At 41.4% G+C, this 15,100-nt stretch overlaps 1 protein-coding gene across 2 annotated transcripts in view; it reads left to right on the top strand.

The window, feature by feature from the left end:
- LOC122565382 (TLE family member 5-like) overlaps positions 1–9,878 on the top strand; it is a 125,909-nt gene extending 116,031 nt beyond the window's left edge. Inside the window, exon 7 of one of the 2 annotated variants that reach the window (XM_043721309.1) lies at positions 3,470–9,878. In XM_043721309.1, the coding sequence (XP_043577244.1) occupies positions 3,470–3,694 (225 nt within the window). In that variant the 3' untranslated portion in view covers positions 3,695–9,878. Of the gene's footprint in view, positions 1–3,466 lie in introns of both variants that reach the window. The other variant, XM_043721308.1, reaches the window with a different exon arrangement.
- The last annotated feature ends 5,222 nt before the right edge of the window (positions 9,879–15,100 follow it).

The following is a 15,100-nucleotide window of genomic DNA, read 5'->3' as shown; positions in this document are numbered from 1 at the left end:
CTAGTGGGGATAGGACAGTGTCGAGGTAGGTAGATTTGAGTTCAGTGGGGCAGGAGCATGCTGAGACGATGGGTCGGCCAGAGTGGTCAGGCTTGTGGATCTTGGGAAGGAGGTAGAACCGGGCAGTGCGGGGTTCCCGGACTATGAGGTTGGAAGCTGTGGGTGGGAGATCTCCTGAGGTGATGAGATTCTGTATGGTCTGGGAGATTGATAGTTTGGTGATGGGGGGTGGGGTCATGGTCGAGGGGGCAGTAGGAAGAGGTGTCCTCGAGTTGGCATTTGGCTTCAGCGGTGTAGAGGTCAGTGCACCAGACTACCACTGCGCCCAACTTTATTCCTGATGAAGGGCTTTTGCCCGAAACGTCGATTTTGCTGCTCCTTGGATGCTGCCTGAACTGCTGTGTTCTTCCAGCACCACTAATCCAGAATCCACAACCTTCCTCACTGTCAACCACCTGGCCAATCTTTGCGGATGACACCAACTCAGTTATCATTGCTCCCACTTTCTCGTCTCTGTTGCTTTTATAACAAACATTAAGGGACTCAGCAGTGATCTCTGTGGTATACCACTGGACTTCAATCTCCAAGCACACAAACAGCCTTTTACCACCTCCGTCTGTCTCCAACTTCTAAGCCAATCTTGGATCCAAATTAAGTTACCCTGGACCCTGTGTGCTTTTACCTTCTTTAACAAGGTCCCACACAGGAGACAGATAAAGGCTAAACTGAAATAGATTAGATTAGATTCTCTACAGTGTGGAAACAGGCCCTTTGGCCCAACAAGTCCACACTGCCCCTCCAAAGAGAAACCCACCCAAACCCATTCCCCTACCCTATACTTACCCCTGACTAGCACACCTAACACTTTGGGCAATTTAGCATGACCAGTTCACCTGACCTGCACATCTCTGGATTGTGGGAGGAAACCAGAACACGCGCAGGAAACCCACGCTGACACAGGGAGAATGTGCAAACTCCACACAGACAGGTGGGAATCGAACCCAGGACCCTGGTGCTGTGAGGCTGCAGTATTAGCCACTGCCGCCCATAAATACTTCTAATTACAACAGTTGCATTACCTCATCTCCGCACTTGGTCACCACCTTGAAAAATTCAAATTTGCTAGGCATATCCTCCCTCTGACAAAGCCACACTGACCACCATAATTCTCCAAATGGAGATTAATTCTCTCTCTTTTGGAATTTTCCAATCGTTTTCCTACTACCAATGTGAGACTCATGAATCCATCATCAATTGTCAGGAAAACCCACTTGGTTCACTAACATCCTTTTAGGGAAGAAAACTGCCAAACTCACATTGGTTTATCTCTGCCACCCTACTTGAAAATGGAACCACGTCAGCTGTCCTGACAGTCCTTTGCCTCGGTTTCTTATCCATGATATGCTGTGTCACTATCGAACTGATGAACAGTGTCACCTGGCCCTGTCGAATTAGTTTAAACTCCTCTCAACAGTGTTGTCAAACCCACCTGCAATGAGATTGGTGCTATTTCCAGTTCAGGTACAGACCATTCCACTTGTATCGGTCCCACCTTCTCCCAGGAATTCCTCCTCCCACACCAACTCCTGTACCTTGCATTCAGTTGCCCCAATCTCCTATTTCTCTTCTTGTGTGAAGTATTTTGGGGCATGCTGAAGTACTAAATATGGAAATAAACACACAGTGCAGGAGAAACATGGTAAGTCTGGCAGTACCAATGGAGAGAAAACATTAACAAGCCCAATGATTCTTCATCAGATGTCACACACTCACTTGCTTTCCCATCCATATGGGGACAACTTTGTTTGGAATCATTTATCTGGCTGAGAATAATTCTTGTCAAACAGATGACGTTAAGGCCATAATATGCTGGGTGACTGACAGAGGAAATTTATTTTCGTGTTCAACTGTTATTCAAATTAATCAGTGTTCCTACAGAATATTGACACTCCATAGATGCAGCCCGATCCATGGAATTTCTCCAGCATCATCTGGGTTTGTTTCAGCATCTGCAATTTTTGATTTTATTTTCTATCTACAATGTACTAAAAGTGAAATAAGCCACAGCTATTAAGTGGTGCTGTCTTTTGCTCTGGGTGAGAATAAAGATTGCCCTGTTGATTTCAGATTTTTAAAAAAATCTGAAACATCCGTGTGATTAGATGCGTTGTATAATTTACGAATGAGAAATTTATAATGGGGAGGCAATGACCTAGTGGTATTATCAATGGATCGTTAATCCAGAGACCAGGTAGTTGGGTTTGCCACAGCATATTGTGGTATTTGATTTTAATATATTTTTTAAAAATCTGGAATTAAGAATCCGATGACCAGAAGTCCATTGTCAATTGTCGGAAAATACCCACCTGGTTCACTAACGTCCTTTTAGGGAAGGAAACTGCCATCCTTACCTGGTCAGACTACATGTGACTCCAGACCCACAACAGTCTGGTTGGCTCTTAACTGCTCTCTGAGCAATTAGGGATGGGCAATAAATGTTGCCTAGCCAGTGATGTCCACATCCCATGAATGATTAAATAAAAATTCTTTCTCAACAAAGGCCTCAAAGTATCAGGGAGGAGATGAGTTTAGGCTATTGTGACGGGATCATCAAAATGTTCATGAATGGTGGAGTTAGCTCAGTGGGCTGAAAGCCGTATTCTTGCCTCTGTTTTCTATGCTGTGTTGGTTTGTAGGTCTGCAGAAGGTAAGTTTGTGTACACTTGAGCAGGGACCAGGGAGTGAGCTAGTTGAGTGGATTTTGTACAGAGAGGGGTCCTTGGTAGAGCACTGTTCTTAAGTTTTACATCTTTTTTAAAAAAAAATGAAATGGCCCACCTGGGGAGAAAGTGGCCTACAATATACACTGAGATGATTAATCCCAGTTTAATATTCTCCTGTGGGCAACACTGATGTTGGATTTCAATTTAACTCTCAAATCCAGAACAAGTTTCTTTTAAAATGGTACTCGGCCATAAAGTAAGCATTTTAAAAGGAACACCAAATATAAATTGTGCAATGTGTGTATGCTTTTCTGTAATGGCATGCAATGAATTGCCAAGCTTTTAATCAAATCTCATTGTTCGGGCGTTTCATAAAAAGCTCAAAGCTTTGCACTTTGTAATGTGACATTCTCTGAACCCCTCATAATAGATTGGAGTTTTATGATTCACTCTCTGCTATCTGTTATTCTATATGTTTTCAACCAGTGGGATTTTGTGCTTGATCTGCTATTGTGCCTGGTAAAGCTCAGCACAATAATCAATCAACTGCTCTTCCTGCTTATGGAAGGAGAGAGCTGTTCCTTCCTGAATGAGTGTAATATTGCATTAAAATGAAACAGCCGTTGCTCTCCTTTCCAAATAACAAGTCTGTTTGTTTTCATTTCTCACCACCCTCTTTCCCCCTCCCCACCCCCCAACGCTTGGTTTGGCTTCTGACCATCTTTTTCTTTGTGTTCCTGCAGCAGCAGCTTCAAGCGCAACAGCTGTCTCACCTCCATGGTCTCACAGTGCCACTCACCCCGTTACCAGCTGGCCTGCAGCCTCCTGTCATCCCTTCAGTCAGTGCCAGTGCTGGACTACTGGCATTATCCAGCGCTTTGGGCTCACAGATCCACCTCCCCTCGAAAGATGACAAGAACCACCATGATGGTGACCACCAGAGAGATGAGGGGGTACAGAAACCCGATTAGGAACTCTTGAGGATTGCGCAACACAAAATCCTTAAACATGATCTTTGGTGTTTGTTTTAATGCCTGTATATATCTCGGAGGTGGCAATTTTGTGCTGTGTATGTTATTATTTAGGAGAACAAAGCCTATTTTAAAGCTGCAGTATATTAAAAGCAACTTTGTTTTGGCATGAACAAAGCAGGGGGACACTAAGTATGAATTTGCTTCAGACGAGGGCATAACATATTGGCTTGTCCACCTGATGGACATTTTAGTGTTCAGCATCTTCAAGATAAAAGCTTCTGATTCAGCCTGTCCATTGAAACTGCGCTGGGCAGGAATTGCCTTTCCGACTAATTGCCCACATAATTGGGCTGTTGAGTGATTTTGTTTCAAGTCAAATGACCTGTAACGTGCAGATCAGTACATTGTCAGAAACCAAAGCAAATTTGCCAAATTGATGGTAAGATCGCTGATGTTCTGTGCTCTTGAAATTGCCATATTGTTGACCGTCTTTAAATGGTTGGCCTATTAACACACTCTAAATCAGTTACATGGGAACAAATCTTTAATAGGAGAAAAATATATATGTATAATAGTCATCTTAAACTCTTCACTTTCATCTGAATGGTTGTGTATTGATCTACGAAAGTTTGAGAACACTTTCTTTTTGCTATCTAATCCTTGTTGGGGATTTGATCTGCAGTTTCAAATTTCTGTCACCATTTAAAGTTTGTTGAGTAAAAGATCTACTGAGCAAGATAGAGATAATCATTAAAATTGTTATTGTTGGCTTGTTTCTGGATGGGGAGAGAGGAATGCAATGAGAGTTGACTTTAGAATCAGATGGGAGAGCTTGGCAGAAGATTTTTCTGTTGGATTGTGTTAAGCCTTCAGAACAGGGGCATCATCACCAACTTGCAGCTCAACTCAAAGCAAAATAGGTGTTTCTGTATTGTGCAGTGTTTTCTCAAGAAAGCTCAGATCTTTGAAAAGTTATCAGGGAGTGAATTTTGAACAGATGGCTGTACAATTGGATGTTTCATTTGCTGCATTGGCAATAAGCTGCGAGGGGGGGGAGAAAGGTGCAACCAACTTTGTGTCGATGACTTTAACTTGAACCTTTATAGGGTTCAACACTGGTCTTGTTGTGCACCTGAAATGTGCTTGTAATTGGTACCTCCTTCATCCCGGTGGTTTATACATTGTAGTTTTCAGTGATGGCTGAATCATTTTCATTTTCTTTGCTGACCATATGTAAAGAATCATGAAGGGGATCCATCAAGGCAGATGGGAGAGGTTGGAGCTGCAATTGTGTTCCTGTTGATTATGGTTGGTGAAGGATATGTGTATGCCATGCTTGAAGTTCATATTTTCCTATCCCCACCTCCACCATTCCACTCCCCCTCCCCCAAAAAAGGAGAAAATATTAAACCCAGACTTCTCTCTCAATGACTTGGTCACACAATTAACATCCATGAAAGAACAACCATGCCAAATTTGGTTCTAGTTTCATGAAGCCCTTTGCAAAAACAAAAGGAATGTAACTCAGCCTGTGGGACAGACTAATGCCACTCCCTGTGGATTTGAAATTATATGCCAGTTTTAGCCCTGACTGTGTAATACACAGAGCTTTCAAACCCTCCAATATTAGGCACTTCACATCCAAGTTTTATGGCTTAGAAGGTGGAAAGTGGCCTCAGTAAGGATAGGGAAAAATTGTTGACAGTGTCTAGCCTAACTCTTGGATCGGTTGATTGTTGAAGCTATATTTCAGGATTATTTGCCATTAAGAATCTAATTTTCAGAAATCCTTATCTCTAGTGGGACCAAATTCTTCTCGTGCATTTCAGTACATGAATTTGGGCATTCTTAGTAGGGCGAGGGTACTTTCTACAAATAAATGAGCAGAATTCCCATAGATATGCCACATTCTGGTCTTGAAGTGCAAAACTGAAATTGTAACTGTTTCACTCACTGATGTTGTCTATCCTGTTCAGTATTTGCAGCATTTTCTGTTTTTATTCTTGATTTCCTACATCTCTTGTACTTTGTTTCTGATGCAGTATGATAACGTTGGGCTGGTTTAGCTGTGGACTCTTAGCACTTCAGTGTAAATGTCAAGGTGGGTCCATTTCCCCTGAACTGGCTCACCCCTGCTTTAATGTTTTGAGTGATAGCCTTTTAATTATTAAGGTGCAATTCCAGGTGGACGTTTCACACTGTAGAGTTGCTGGCCAATTGGATGCTGGTAGCTGTGCACACTGGCACTACCAGGGAGTGGTGGTCACTGTAGATGGTCCAAGGAGTGGCAGTCAGCAAAGGACCCAACCACTCAGGTATGGCTAGGATCTTGCCTCAGTCAGGTTATCCATCTCTGGCAGTGGCAGAGTCACTCGGAGGCCATGTTGGACAAGGTGGGGGTTTGGATTGGAGTAGGGAGGGTTCATTTTGAGTATCTGCCTTCTATCGTCTGTGGTGATGAGTTGAAGCCCAAATTTAGGCACTATTTGACCTACCTGAGGGCTTCCATTCTGTCACAGGACCACAAACAAGCATGTGATCAGTAAACTTTAGACCACATGTCTCCAATATTGCAATAAAGCATATTTATTTAACATCCAGCACCTTCCTGAATAAGGTTCTTTAATCTCAGTAGTAGCATAGACATCTCACTGATCACAACCAACCACCATTAACTAAAATCTCCTCCTGTGTGTGTCATTTGGGAATGCATTTGGAGTTTGGACAATTTGATTTTGTTCCATTTTGGGTCAGACCGAGGCTGCTTTCGTTGAGGTTGGGTTGGAGGTGGTGAAAAAAGTTGCTGGTGGTGGGGTGAAGGAACCTTTTGAGTCAATTGATTTTGTGTGTGTTAAGTGTGGCCTATATTAGAGTAAATATGGTATATTTTTGTTCCTTGTGTATATATTCTGGTTCCTGAGAGCATTTCATTATTCAGGTCAAACTCTTTTCAGTGGATTATCTGGGCCTCACTTGTGTCGGAAGCAGTGAACAGGACTGCAGTGCTATTTTGCTTGTATAACATTAGGATTTCATGTGCTGTTGATAGATTTCCAAATGAGGGCTTCATTGAAATCCATGTTGAACAACAGTCTATATACTACAGCTTTAAACATTAGACCACTGCAAGTAGCTTCAGTTTGTTTATTTGCTTATGATTTAATACCAGTTTTCTTGCCACTGCTTGTGACTGGCTGTGTGCCACCTCTGACGTGCCAGATACAATTACTCAGTTACAACTGGCCCATATCCCTCATCTAGCAACTGAATTACAGACTTGGCAGACAAAGGTCCAAAGATGATAACTTTCTCCAGAGCATATGTTCAGTCATAAAATGACTGTTTTCAGGAGTAAACTTCAAAGTGAAGCTAACCTCTAATGGGGGAGCGAACATTTTTTTGTGGCATTATTTGTTTATTTGTAACAGATTTAAATCATGCAAAGCAGTTTCTGACAGTAGGATTGACAGAATGCAAATTCAAGATCTGACCCTAGAGTGCATCAAAGAAAAGTCAAAGGCCCCTCCAGTTTGAGATGGAGGTGGGGGTTGAACCTGAGTCATGTCATGTTTTAGTGTGCGCACAAGTATTGTTTCAGAGTGACGGAGGGACCACTTACACAGTGGGAGGAATGTGGTTCCCTGCCACCCAGCCCCAATCCCAAAGCCAGTTGCTTTGCTTGGAGACCGACAGAATTCACTGTTCGCCCTGCTCACATTAAATACTGGCTTACTTTGCATGTTGTTTGCATGTGCACATGGACAGTGTGTTTTGCCAATACAACAGCCGTAATCAGCACCTGACCAGCTTTCATTTACTTCATTTGAAGGGGGCAGTGGCGGGAGCAAGTTTGAACAGTTGGGTGCCACTGCATCAATTGCTTTATTCAATTGCCCAACAGTTAAACATGCATTGCCTTCAGAACAGCACTTGCCACATAAAGGGAGCTCTTCATTACTGTGAACCTTCCTCTCAAATTCCTAAACTGCTTAAGATACTTATTTGGGCTGCTGTTGTGTTTTTTGCACCTGCTAAAACTGGACGCAAGTGATGTGGCTGAGGCTTTATAGTTAGCGATATGTCTCCCATTCCCAGTTTATTTTTTAGTTGGGCACAGCTTTTCACTTTGGAAAAGCTCCTCCTTAAATTGGTGTGGTGCTTGAAGCAACAGGATTGTTTTTTGTACTTTTGAGGGACCTGGTAATTGGACCTTAATGGATCACTGTCCCGTGCATTGAATTTTGCACAGGGTAGATGACCCACATACAGGTCCACAGTGGCACTATCTTCCCTGACCTCTTAACTGGAGAAGGGACTTGGTTAGTTGGCCTAAACACACAACAGCATAAAGATACTGGCTGCTGGAGTAACACTAGCAGATGCACTCATGGAATTTGAATGGAGAAGGGGAATTTCTTTTGCCATTTGGGGCTTTCTTCTGCTTTTTAGAAGTAGTTTGAGCAATAGTTTACTAAAAGGCTCCTGTTTTCTCTTTGCTGTTTCAACTAAATATGAATCTTTAATAACTTTCCTGTGTAAAACTAAAACTTAAAAAAAAACCTTGTAGCTTTTGGCCAAGCACAACCTATCTCACATTTGATATATTTTTTTAGGAAAAGTGAAAGAATGCATTCTGTACAGCTGAAGTAACACACAGTCATGGTGATATACAGCAGGCTATCCAGTGGCTGAAGGAAGAATAAACATTGCCCCCCCCCCCGCCCCCCCCCACCAGTCTTTGACCATATTCATTTTGTTGCGGAGTCTTGACCCTGAGAATATAATGTTGTCCCTCTGATCCCGGTAGAAGCCAGCTCCAAATTGCCAAATTGTTCACACCACAACTTATACAGAGAGGTTCTGTAACCGTCCAGTACCTTGCAGATTACGTCTGGTTCCATTGAATTAATCTTGAGTGGAATGCAACACTTACCAACCTGGCCCTAGCAATGACAGTGAAAGATTAAAACCTTTTTCTTTGAAAAATTGCACCTGAACTAAACAGCCACTCATTGAATACAGTGGTAGTCATGAGCAAACTTGTCATTACAGCTATGTTTGAAAGTGAAACGTGAATAAGTAGTCTCCACGGTCACTTTGTTAATTTAATTATTATTATTTAATGAAATGAATTGTTACATGCAGCATGCACTAGGGTGCCTCGCCTCCTCTAATTTGAGCATGATGTATAATTGTCAAATCTTGCAGTTTGTATAAATACAAAAAAAAGCTGTGCGCTTGTACAGATTACTGCATCTCATCATCCCAGTGGCCTCTGTGGAAACTGTGCAATATCAGCATTGCATATCCAGATTAGAATGGCCATAAAAGAAAATGGTTATATCATACGTTGCATTAATGTATTGAAGTGTATTGCAAGTTATAATGGGAATAATGTTTTATTTTAAAAATGCATTGTCGAAGTAAAATGTCCTTGAATACAAATAATGCTTTCTCACTCTTGTATAGTTTATATATACCAGTTTTCAGATCCTGAATGCCATCAAGTACAATTGTATCATTCTACAAAATTCTTCTGTTCTTTGAATCAACTGCATACAAGTTTGAGGTACAGTGGACCGTATTAAAGATAGACTCTGATAAAATCTCTTTAAAGAGTACTTTTATAAAAGGAAAAGAAACGCCCAAACAAAGATTATTTTGCATCCCAAAACACATTCAATGTTCCTATTTTTGGTCGTCCTGTAATGGACTTTATTGAATAGATACTTTTTAATTTCCAATGTATTTATTTTCCTGCCGTCGCAGTCCTCAAAAGGTTAATAAGGCTCCAGAGATAAACGATGCTTTAGAGACCTCCCTGTGAATGTCATTGCATAATGCATAATCTCTCGTATGACAGAATTAGAAAATTATAATTATTGAATTAATCCATCTGATGCTGTGACTTCAGAGCTTCGAATCACTTAAAAATAATAAAACACTTTGCTTTTTCAAAGTCTATTTGTTTCGACTGGTGCTGCAAAGGCTATATACTGCACTTGCACCAGTATCAGTTTGTATGAATATGTATGCAAATTGTGTTGAAGATTAATGTGGCGGTGTTTAAAAAAAACATTATGTCTTAAATAAAACAAAAGTGTATTAAATTAGTTCGCTAGTGCTGTAAGGAAATATCTATGGTGCCTTACAAATAAAAGCAAATGTGATTAAATTATAATGTGGATGTCGTTCTGCTTTTATTTTGCTTCCTCTGCAAATCTGATAATTTTGTAAGTGTGGCCTGTTATCTGAGTTGCTCCTCTGGAGTATTTGTGTGCATTTGATGGTGCCGGCACTGTAGCAGAGATACAATAAAACTCATCAGAAATAAAAGCCAAAGAAATCAATGTGAGGCATCCTAATATGAGGAGAGGCATGTTTGATTTAAATTAAGCTGATATTAACAATAGCTGCTCAACACAAAGCTACCTCCCTTCATGAAGGAAAAGAGTTTTGCAATTTGTGCATAACCTCTTTTTCCTAAATCCAGGTCATCCAAACACCTTCCAACCAATGGAGTATATTTTGAAGCAGGAAATGCAATATTCACAATTTGTGCACAGTAAACTTGCAAAAACAGAAATGCGAGAATGATCAGATAATTGGTTTTAATGGAGCTAATTGGACATGAAGTATTGGCTGGGACACCATCCTTGCTCCTCTCCAACAAGCACTTTGAGATTTTCTACATCTGCCAGACAGGCTGGACAATAGTGTCTCATCCAATTGTGCTGCATTCTCGTGCATGGGTGTGTCCGCCTTGATTTCTGTGTTCGTTGAACCACAGCTGATATCTGAATTTGCACTTGTATCATGCCTTTTGTGTTCTTCTTGATCTTCCACTCTTTGAACGGCTATTGAAGTGCAATCCTATTTATGCCAGCTGGTTCAAGAATAGGAGGCCTATGTAACCTGCAATAAGATAAACAATTGGCTCACTGTTTTGGAAGTGTAGATGGACAAATACATGCACACCACTGGCATCATTCTCATTATTTCTGCTTGCTCGAGTACTTCTGCAGCATAATCAACCACCGGCTTACAAAACCAAATCAGAAGTCACACTACACCAGGTTATAGTCCAAAGGTTTATTTGGAAGCACTGCTCCGAAAACTTGTTATTTCAAATAAACCTGTCGGACTATGACCTCATGTCAGGTGACTTCTGATTTTTGTCCACCCTAGTCCAACACCGGCACCTCCACCTCATTCCCAATCCAGACAAGGGAATTCTGGAAGGAAAGGATCAAATGGCTTTTAATGGCTTTCTTTACCTGTTTGACCTTGATAATTTTGCACCCTCTCTTTGATCAAAAAGGCAAGGAAAGCCATTAAAAGCCATTTGATCCTTCCCTTCCAGAATACCGTTCCCTCCAAATTCCCTTGTCTGGATTGGGAATGATGTAGCAGTTCTTCCAACACAGCTGGTACTTTATTGGTGAGCGAATTGCTGAAGTAGAGAAATTGTCATCTCTTTTAGCCCTCCCTTTTCTGAAAACCAGGCTTTTTTATTTAAAATCCCTGTCCAGAGTGCAGCCCTATCAGAAGGGTCTTCGTCTGTTCGACCTTGTAGGACAAGAGCAGTAATTAATCATCCAGTATCTCAAGGTGCACATGGTACCGTTTAACTTGCACATAGTAAAGATCTTCATGTCAATCAACCTCCACACTTCACTAACATTTCCAAAAGAATAAGATTCAATTTAGATTGAATATTTTGCATGCATAAAATATTCAGACCAACATTGACTATTGGGAGTACCAGGCGTGTGATGCTAATTCTTACCTGCTAAACTCTGAATATAAATGTGCCTGTATTAAACATAGGGTTTAATATCGCATTAACATACTACCAGCAGGTAATTTACAGAGGAAAATCTGACGTGATTAAAAGAATGATAGGTGACCACACAGAACATAACCTAGTTGATCGTTTTTTTTTGATGCAATGTTAAATTATTCTATTTGGAGTCTTGTACAGACCATTAATCATTTAGTGGCAGAGTCATGACATTGCAAGTGCTCAGTTTAAACAACTGAAGCAATGCTTGTGGGTGATTGGCCCCTCTGCTTATGCCAGGGCCTCGGCTATTTTAATCATGATTGCCTTTCTGTACCTGTAAGCTAATAAAATTAATGGCCGCTAGTCTGTCTCATGTAGGGGTTTCACAGACCAGGGCTTGACGTCCTGGAATGCTTGCCAGAAGATCTTTGCAAAGTTATGAATGATGTTTTAGACCGAAATGCTCATGAACTTCGCAAATTTAAGTATAGATTCATTGTGATTGGATATGTTCACAGTTTGTGTCTGATTTTAACAGTGCTGCCACACTTACTTTTATGGTTCTGACAAAATTTTGCACAGTCCATTTATTCTCATGGGAACAGAACCACAAGTTCTTTTAGAGGGTGGTTTTGACATTTATTAAGGTACTTTAACTGCAAATGAATGTGCACCAGTCATTTTTTGATTGAAGTTGTACATTCCCATGGAGAAACACAATCATGAAGTTCAAGTAAAATGATTTGTTTCCTAAAAGAACAGTTCTTTTGTATACAAGTATCTTGAACATTGGAATGACTATTTTTAATTAATCGAATCACTCCAAAAGCCTTGTTCAACAATTTATTTCTCTACAGTGTTCTTCAACAGTGTTCTAAGAAGGCGTTTGGTATGCTTTCCTTTATAGGTCAGAGTATTGAGTACAGAAGTTGGAAGGTCATGTTGCGGCTGTACAGGACATTAGTTAGGCCACTGTTGGAATATCACGTGCAATTCTGGTCGTCTTCCTATCGGAAAGATGTTGTGAAACTTGAAAGAGTCCAAAGAAGATTCACAAGGATGTTGCCAGGGTTGGAGGATTTGAGCTATAGGGAAGAGGCTGAACAGGCTGGGGCTGTTTTGCCTGGAGCATCGGAGGCTGAGGGGTGACCTTATGGAGGTTTACAAAATTGTGAAGGACATGGCTAGGGTAAATAGGCAAAGTCTTTTCCCTGGGGTCAGGGAGTCCAGGACTAGAGGGCATAAGCTTAGGGTGAGAGGGGAAAGATATAAAAGAGACCCAAGGGGCAACATTTTCACACAGAGTGATACGTGTAAGGAATGAGCTGCCGGAGGATGTGGTGGAGGCTGGTACAATTGCAACATTTAAAAGGCATTTGGATGGGTATATGAATAGGAAGGGTTTGGAGGGACATGGGCCGGGTGCTGGCAGGTGGGACTAGATTGGGTTGGGATATCTGGTTGGCATGGACGGGTTGCCCCGAAGGTTCTGTTTCCGTGCTGTACATCTCTATGACTCTTATGTTCCTCCAAATTGTGTATCCCAACAACCCTTTCACTCCTCCACTGATAATCATATCTTCAGCTATCTGAACCCTGTTCTCAGGAATCCCCTCCCTAAACTTTAATGCCTCTCCTCACTCATAAAAACCTTTATGACCAAGCTTTTGGTCACCAGTCCCAAAGTCTCCTTTTATGGTTTGGTCGTAATTATTCTTTGGTCTATGAAAGCTCCTAGGAAGCACTTTGGAGCATTATACAATAATTTGCACCAACTTCTATTACCCAATCAACTAGTCATACATAAACCATAATGATGAGAATGATGGATCATGTGGTCGTAGAAGAAAATCACTAATCTGGTTACATTCCAGATGCACTTTCCAACATGGATCAGGATGTGAATCCTAGTATGTGTCTTCAGTGAACGAGGGCGTGATATGTAGGACAATGTCTGGTGTTGTAAATGAATAAGGTCAAATGAGAAAGAACTGTCAAGAAACAGTTCTTTGAGTTTATGCTTCAGTGTAATACTAAACCCTGCAAAGTTGGAGATCATTGCATTTGATCTCTGGCCATGCTTCATTAACTCAGTCAAATCAGTGATTGAAGGATACAATTAGAACTCAGCACCTCTGAGAAAACTTACCTAGGCTGTCACTCCACACCACAAAGAGCCATTGCTGGAAACATGCTTGAACGTGCAGCACCTAAAACAAACCAGCCAACCCAAACTGGTTCATGCCAATAGTCAATGTCCAACTCCTGCTTCTCATTGTCTAAGACTACCAGCAAAATCTTCTGTTAATTTAAGGTGAGGGGCAAAAGTTCAAATGAGATGTGAAGGGCAGGTTTTGTTGACACAGAGTGGTAGGAATCTGGGACCTACTGCCAGGGTAGTGGTGGAGATAGGTATGTTAGGGGGATTTCAGGGACTTTTAAGCACAAGAATATATAAGGAATGGAGGGATATGGAACATAGGCAGGCAGAAGGGATTGGTTTAATTTGGTGTCATGTTCAGCACAACATTGTGGGCTGAAGGGTCAGTTCCCAAGCTGTACTGTTCTATGTTCTATTTCTCTTATATACATCTAAGCTGCCCTTAAAATGCATCTATACTGACAGCAAGATCAGGCTCAGCTGTGATTTTTTTTATGTTCACACTCCCCATTTACTCTCTGACCTGAGCTGTCAAACATAGAAAATAGGAGCAAGAGAAGCCCATTTAACCCTTGACCTGCGCAGCCATTCATCCAACTCAGTAACTTGCCCCTGCTTTCTCTCCATTCCCTTTGATCCTTTAGCTGTAAAAACTATAACTCTTTCTTGAAAACATTCAGTGTTTTGACCTGATGTTTTTTGTGGCAGAGAATTCCACAAGCTCACTAATCTCTGGCTGAAGACTTTTCATTTCAATCTGAAATGGCCTACCATTAGGGCTATCCTTGGACTATATTTATCCTATCTAGTCCTGTTAGAATTTTATATGTTTCTGTGGGATTCACCTTCGTTCTTCTAAGCTCTAGTCAATGTAATACTAACTGATCCAATCGCTCTTCAAATGTCAGTTCTGTGATCCCAGGGATCAGTCTAGTAAACCTTCATTTCACTCCCTTCAAAGCCAGAACATCCTTCCTTCATCTTGCCTCTGTATCTCTCTTCTCTTTGCACTTCCCACCCCTGGCCCCCACCAAATTCACCTCTGAGGGATTGTGGGGTTGGGGTGGTGGGTGGGGAAGGTGAGTGATGAGTTTCCATCTTTCACAATGGTGCTTGACCAATTCCACCTGTAGCGTTAACTTGCGTTAAGTTGGCAAATCGGTCAGCACACACTCTCCTCATGGCAGCTCAGCCCCAAGATTGTTAAACAAAACACAGGAAGACACCAGCTTTCTAATTCCGTAAGCCTCCTTGAGATCTGTTAGAACATCAGCTTGTTGGGGGTCTGCAAACCCAAGATCCTATTTGCTAGACTCTCTGATGTAATACAGGAATGCCGAGTTACTGAAGGTCAGACAGAGCCCAATCTAGCCAACGGTAACACCTTCAAGACAGAAAGAACAAAAGGTAAGTGATAAAAATAAATAAGTAATAAAGTAAATGTGAGAGAGACTCC

The sequence above is a fragment of the Chiloscyllium plagiosum genome, chromosome 31 (genome assembly GCF_004010195.1).
Source record: "Chiloscyllium plagiosum isolate BGI_BamShark_2017 chromosome 31, ASM401019v2, whole genome shotgun sequence".
NCBI classification, from domain to species: domain Eukaryota; kingdom Metazoa; phylum Chordata; class Chondrichthyes; order Orectolobiformes; family Hemiscylliidae; genus Chiloscyllium; species Chiloscyllium plagiosum.
Note: the sequence above shows the minus strand (reverse complement) of the source record. Positions and strands in the feature narration are given on the sequence as shown.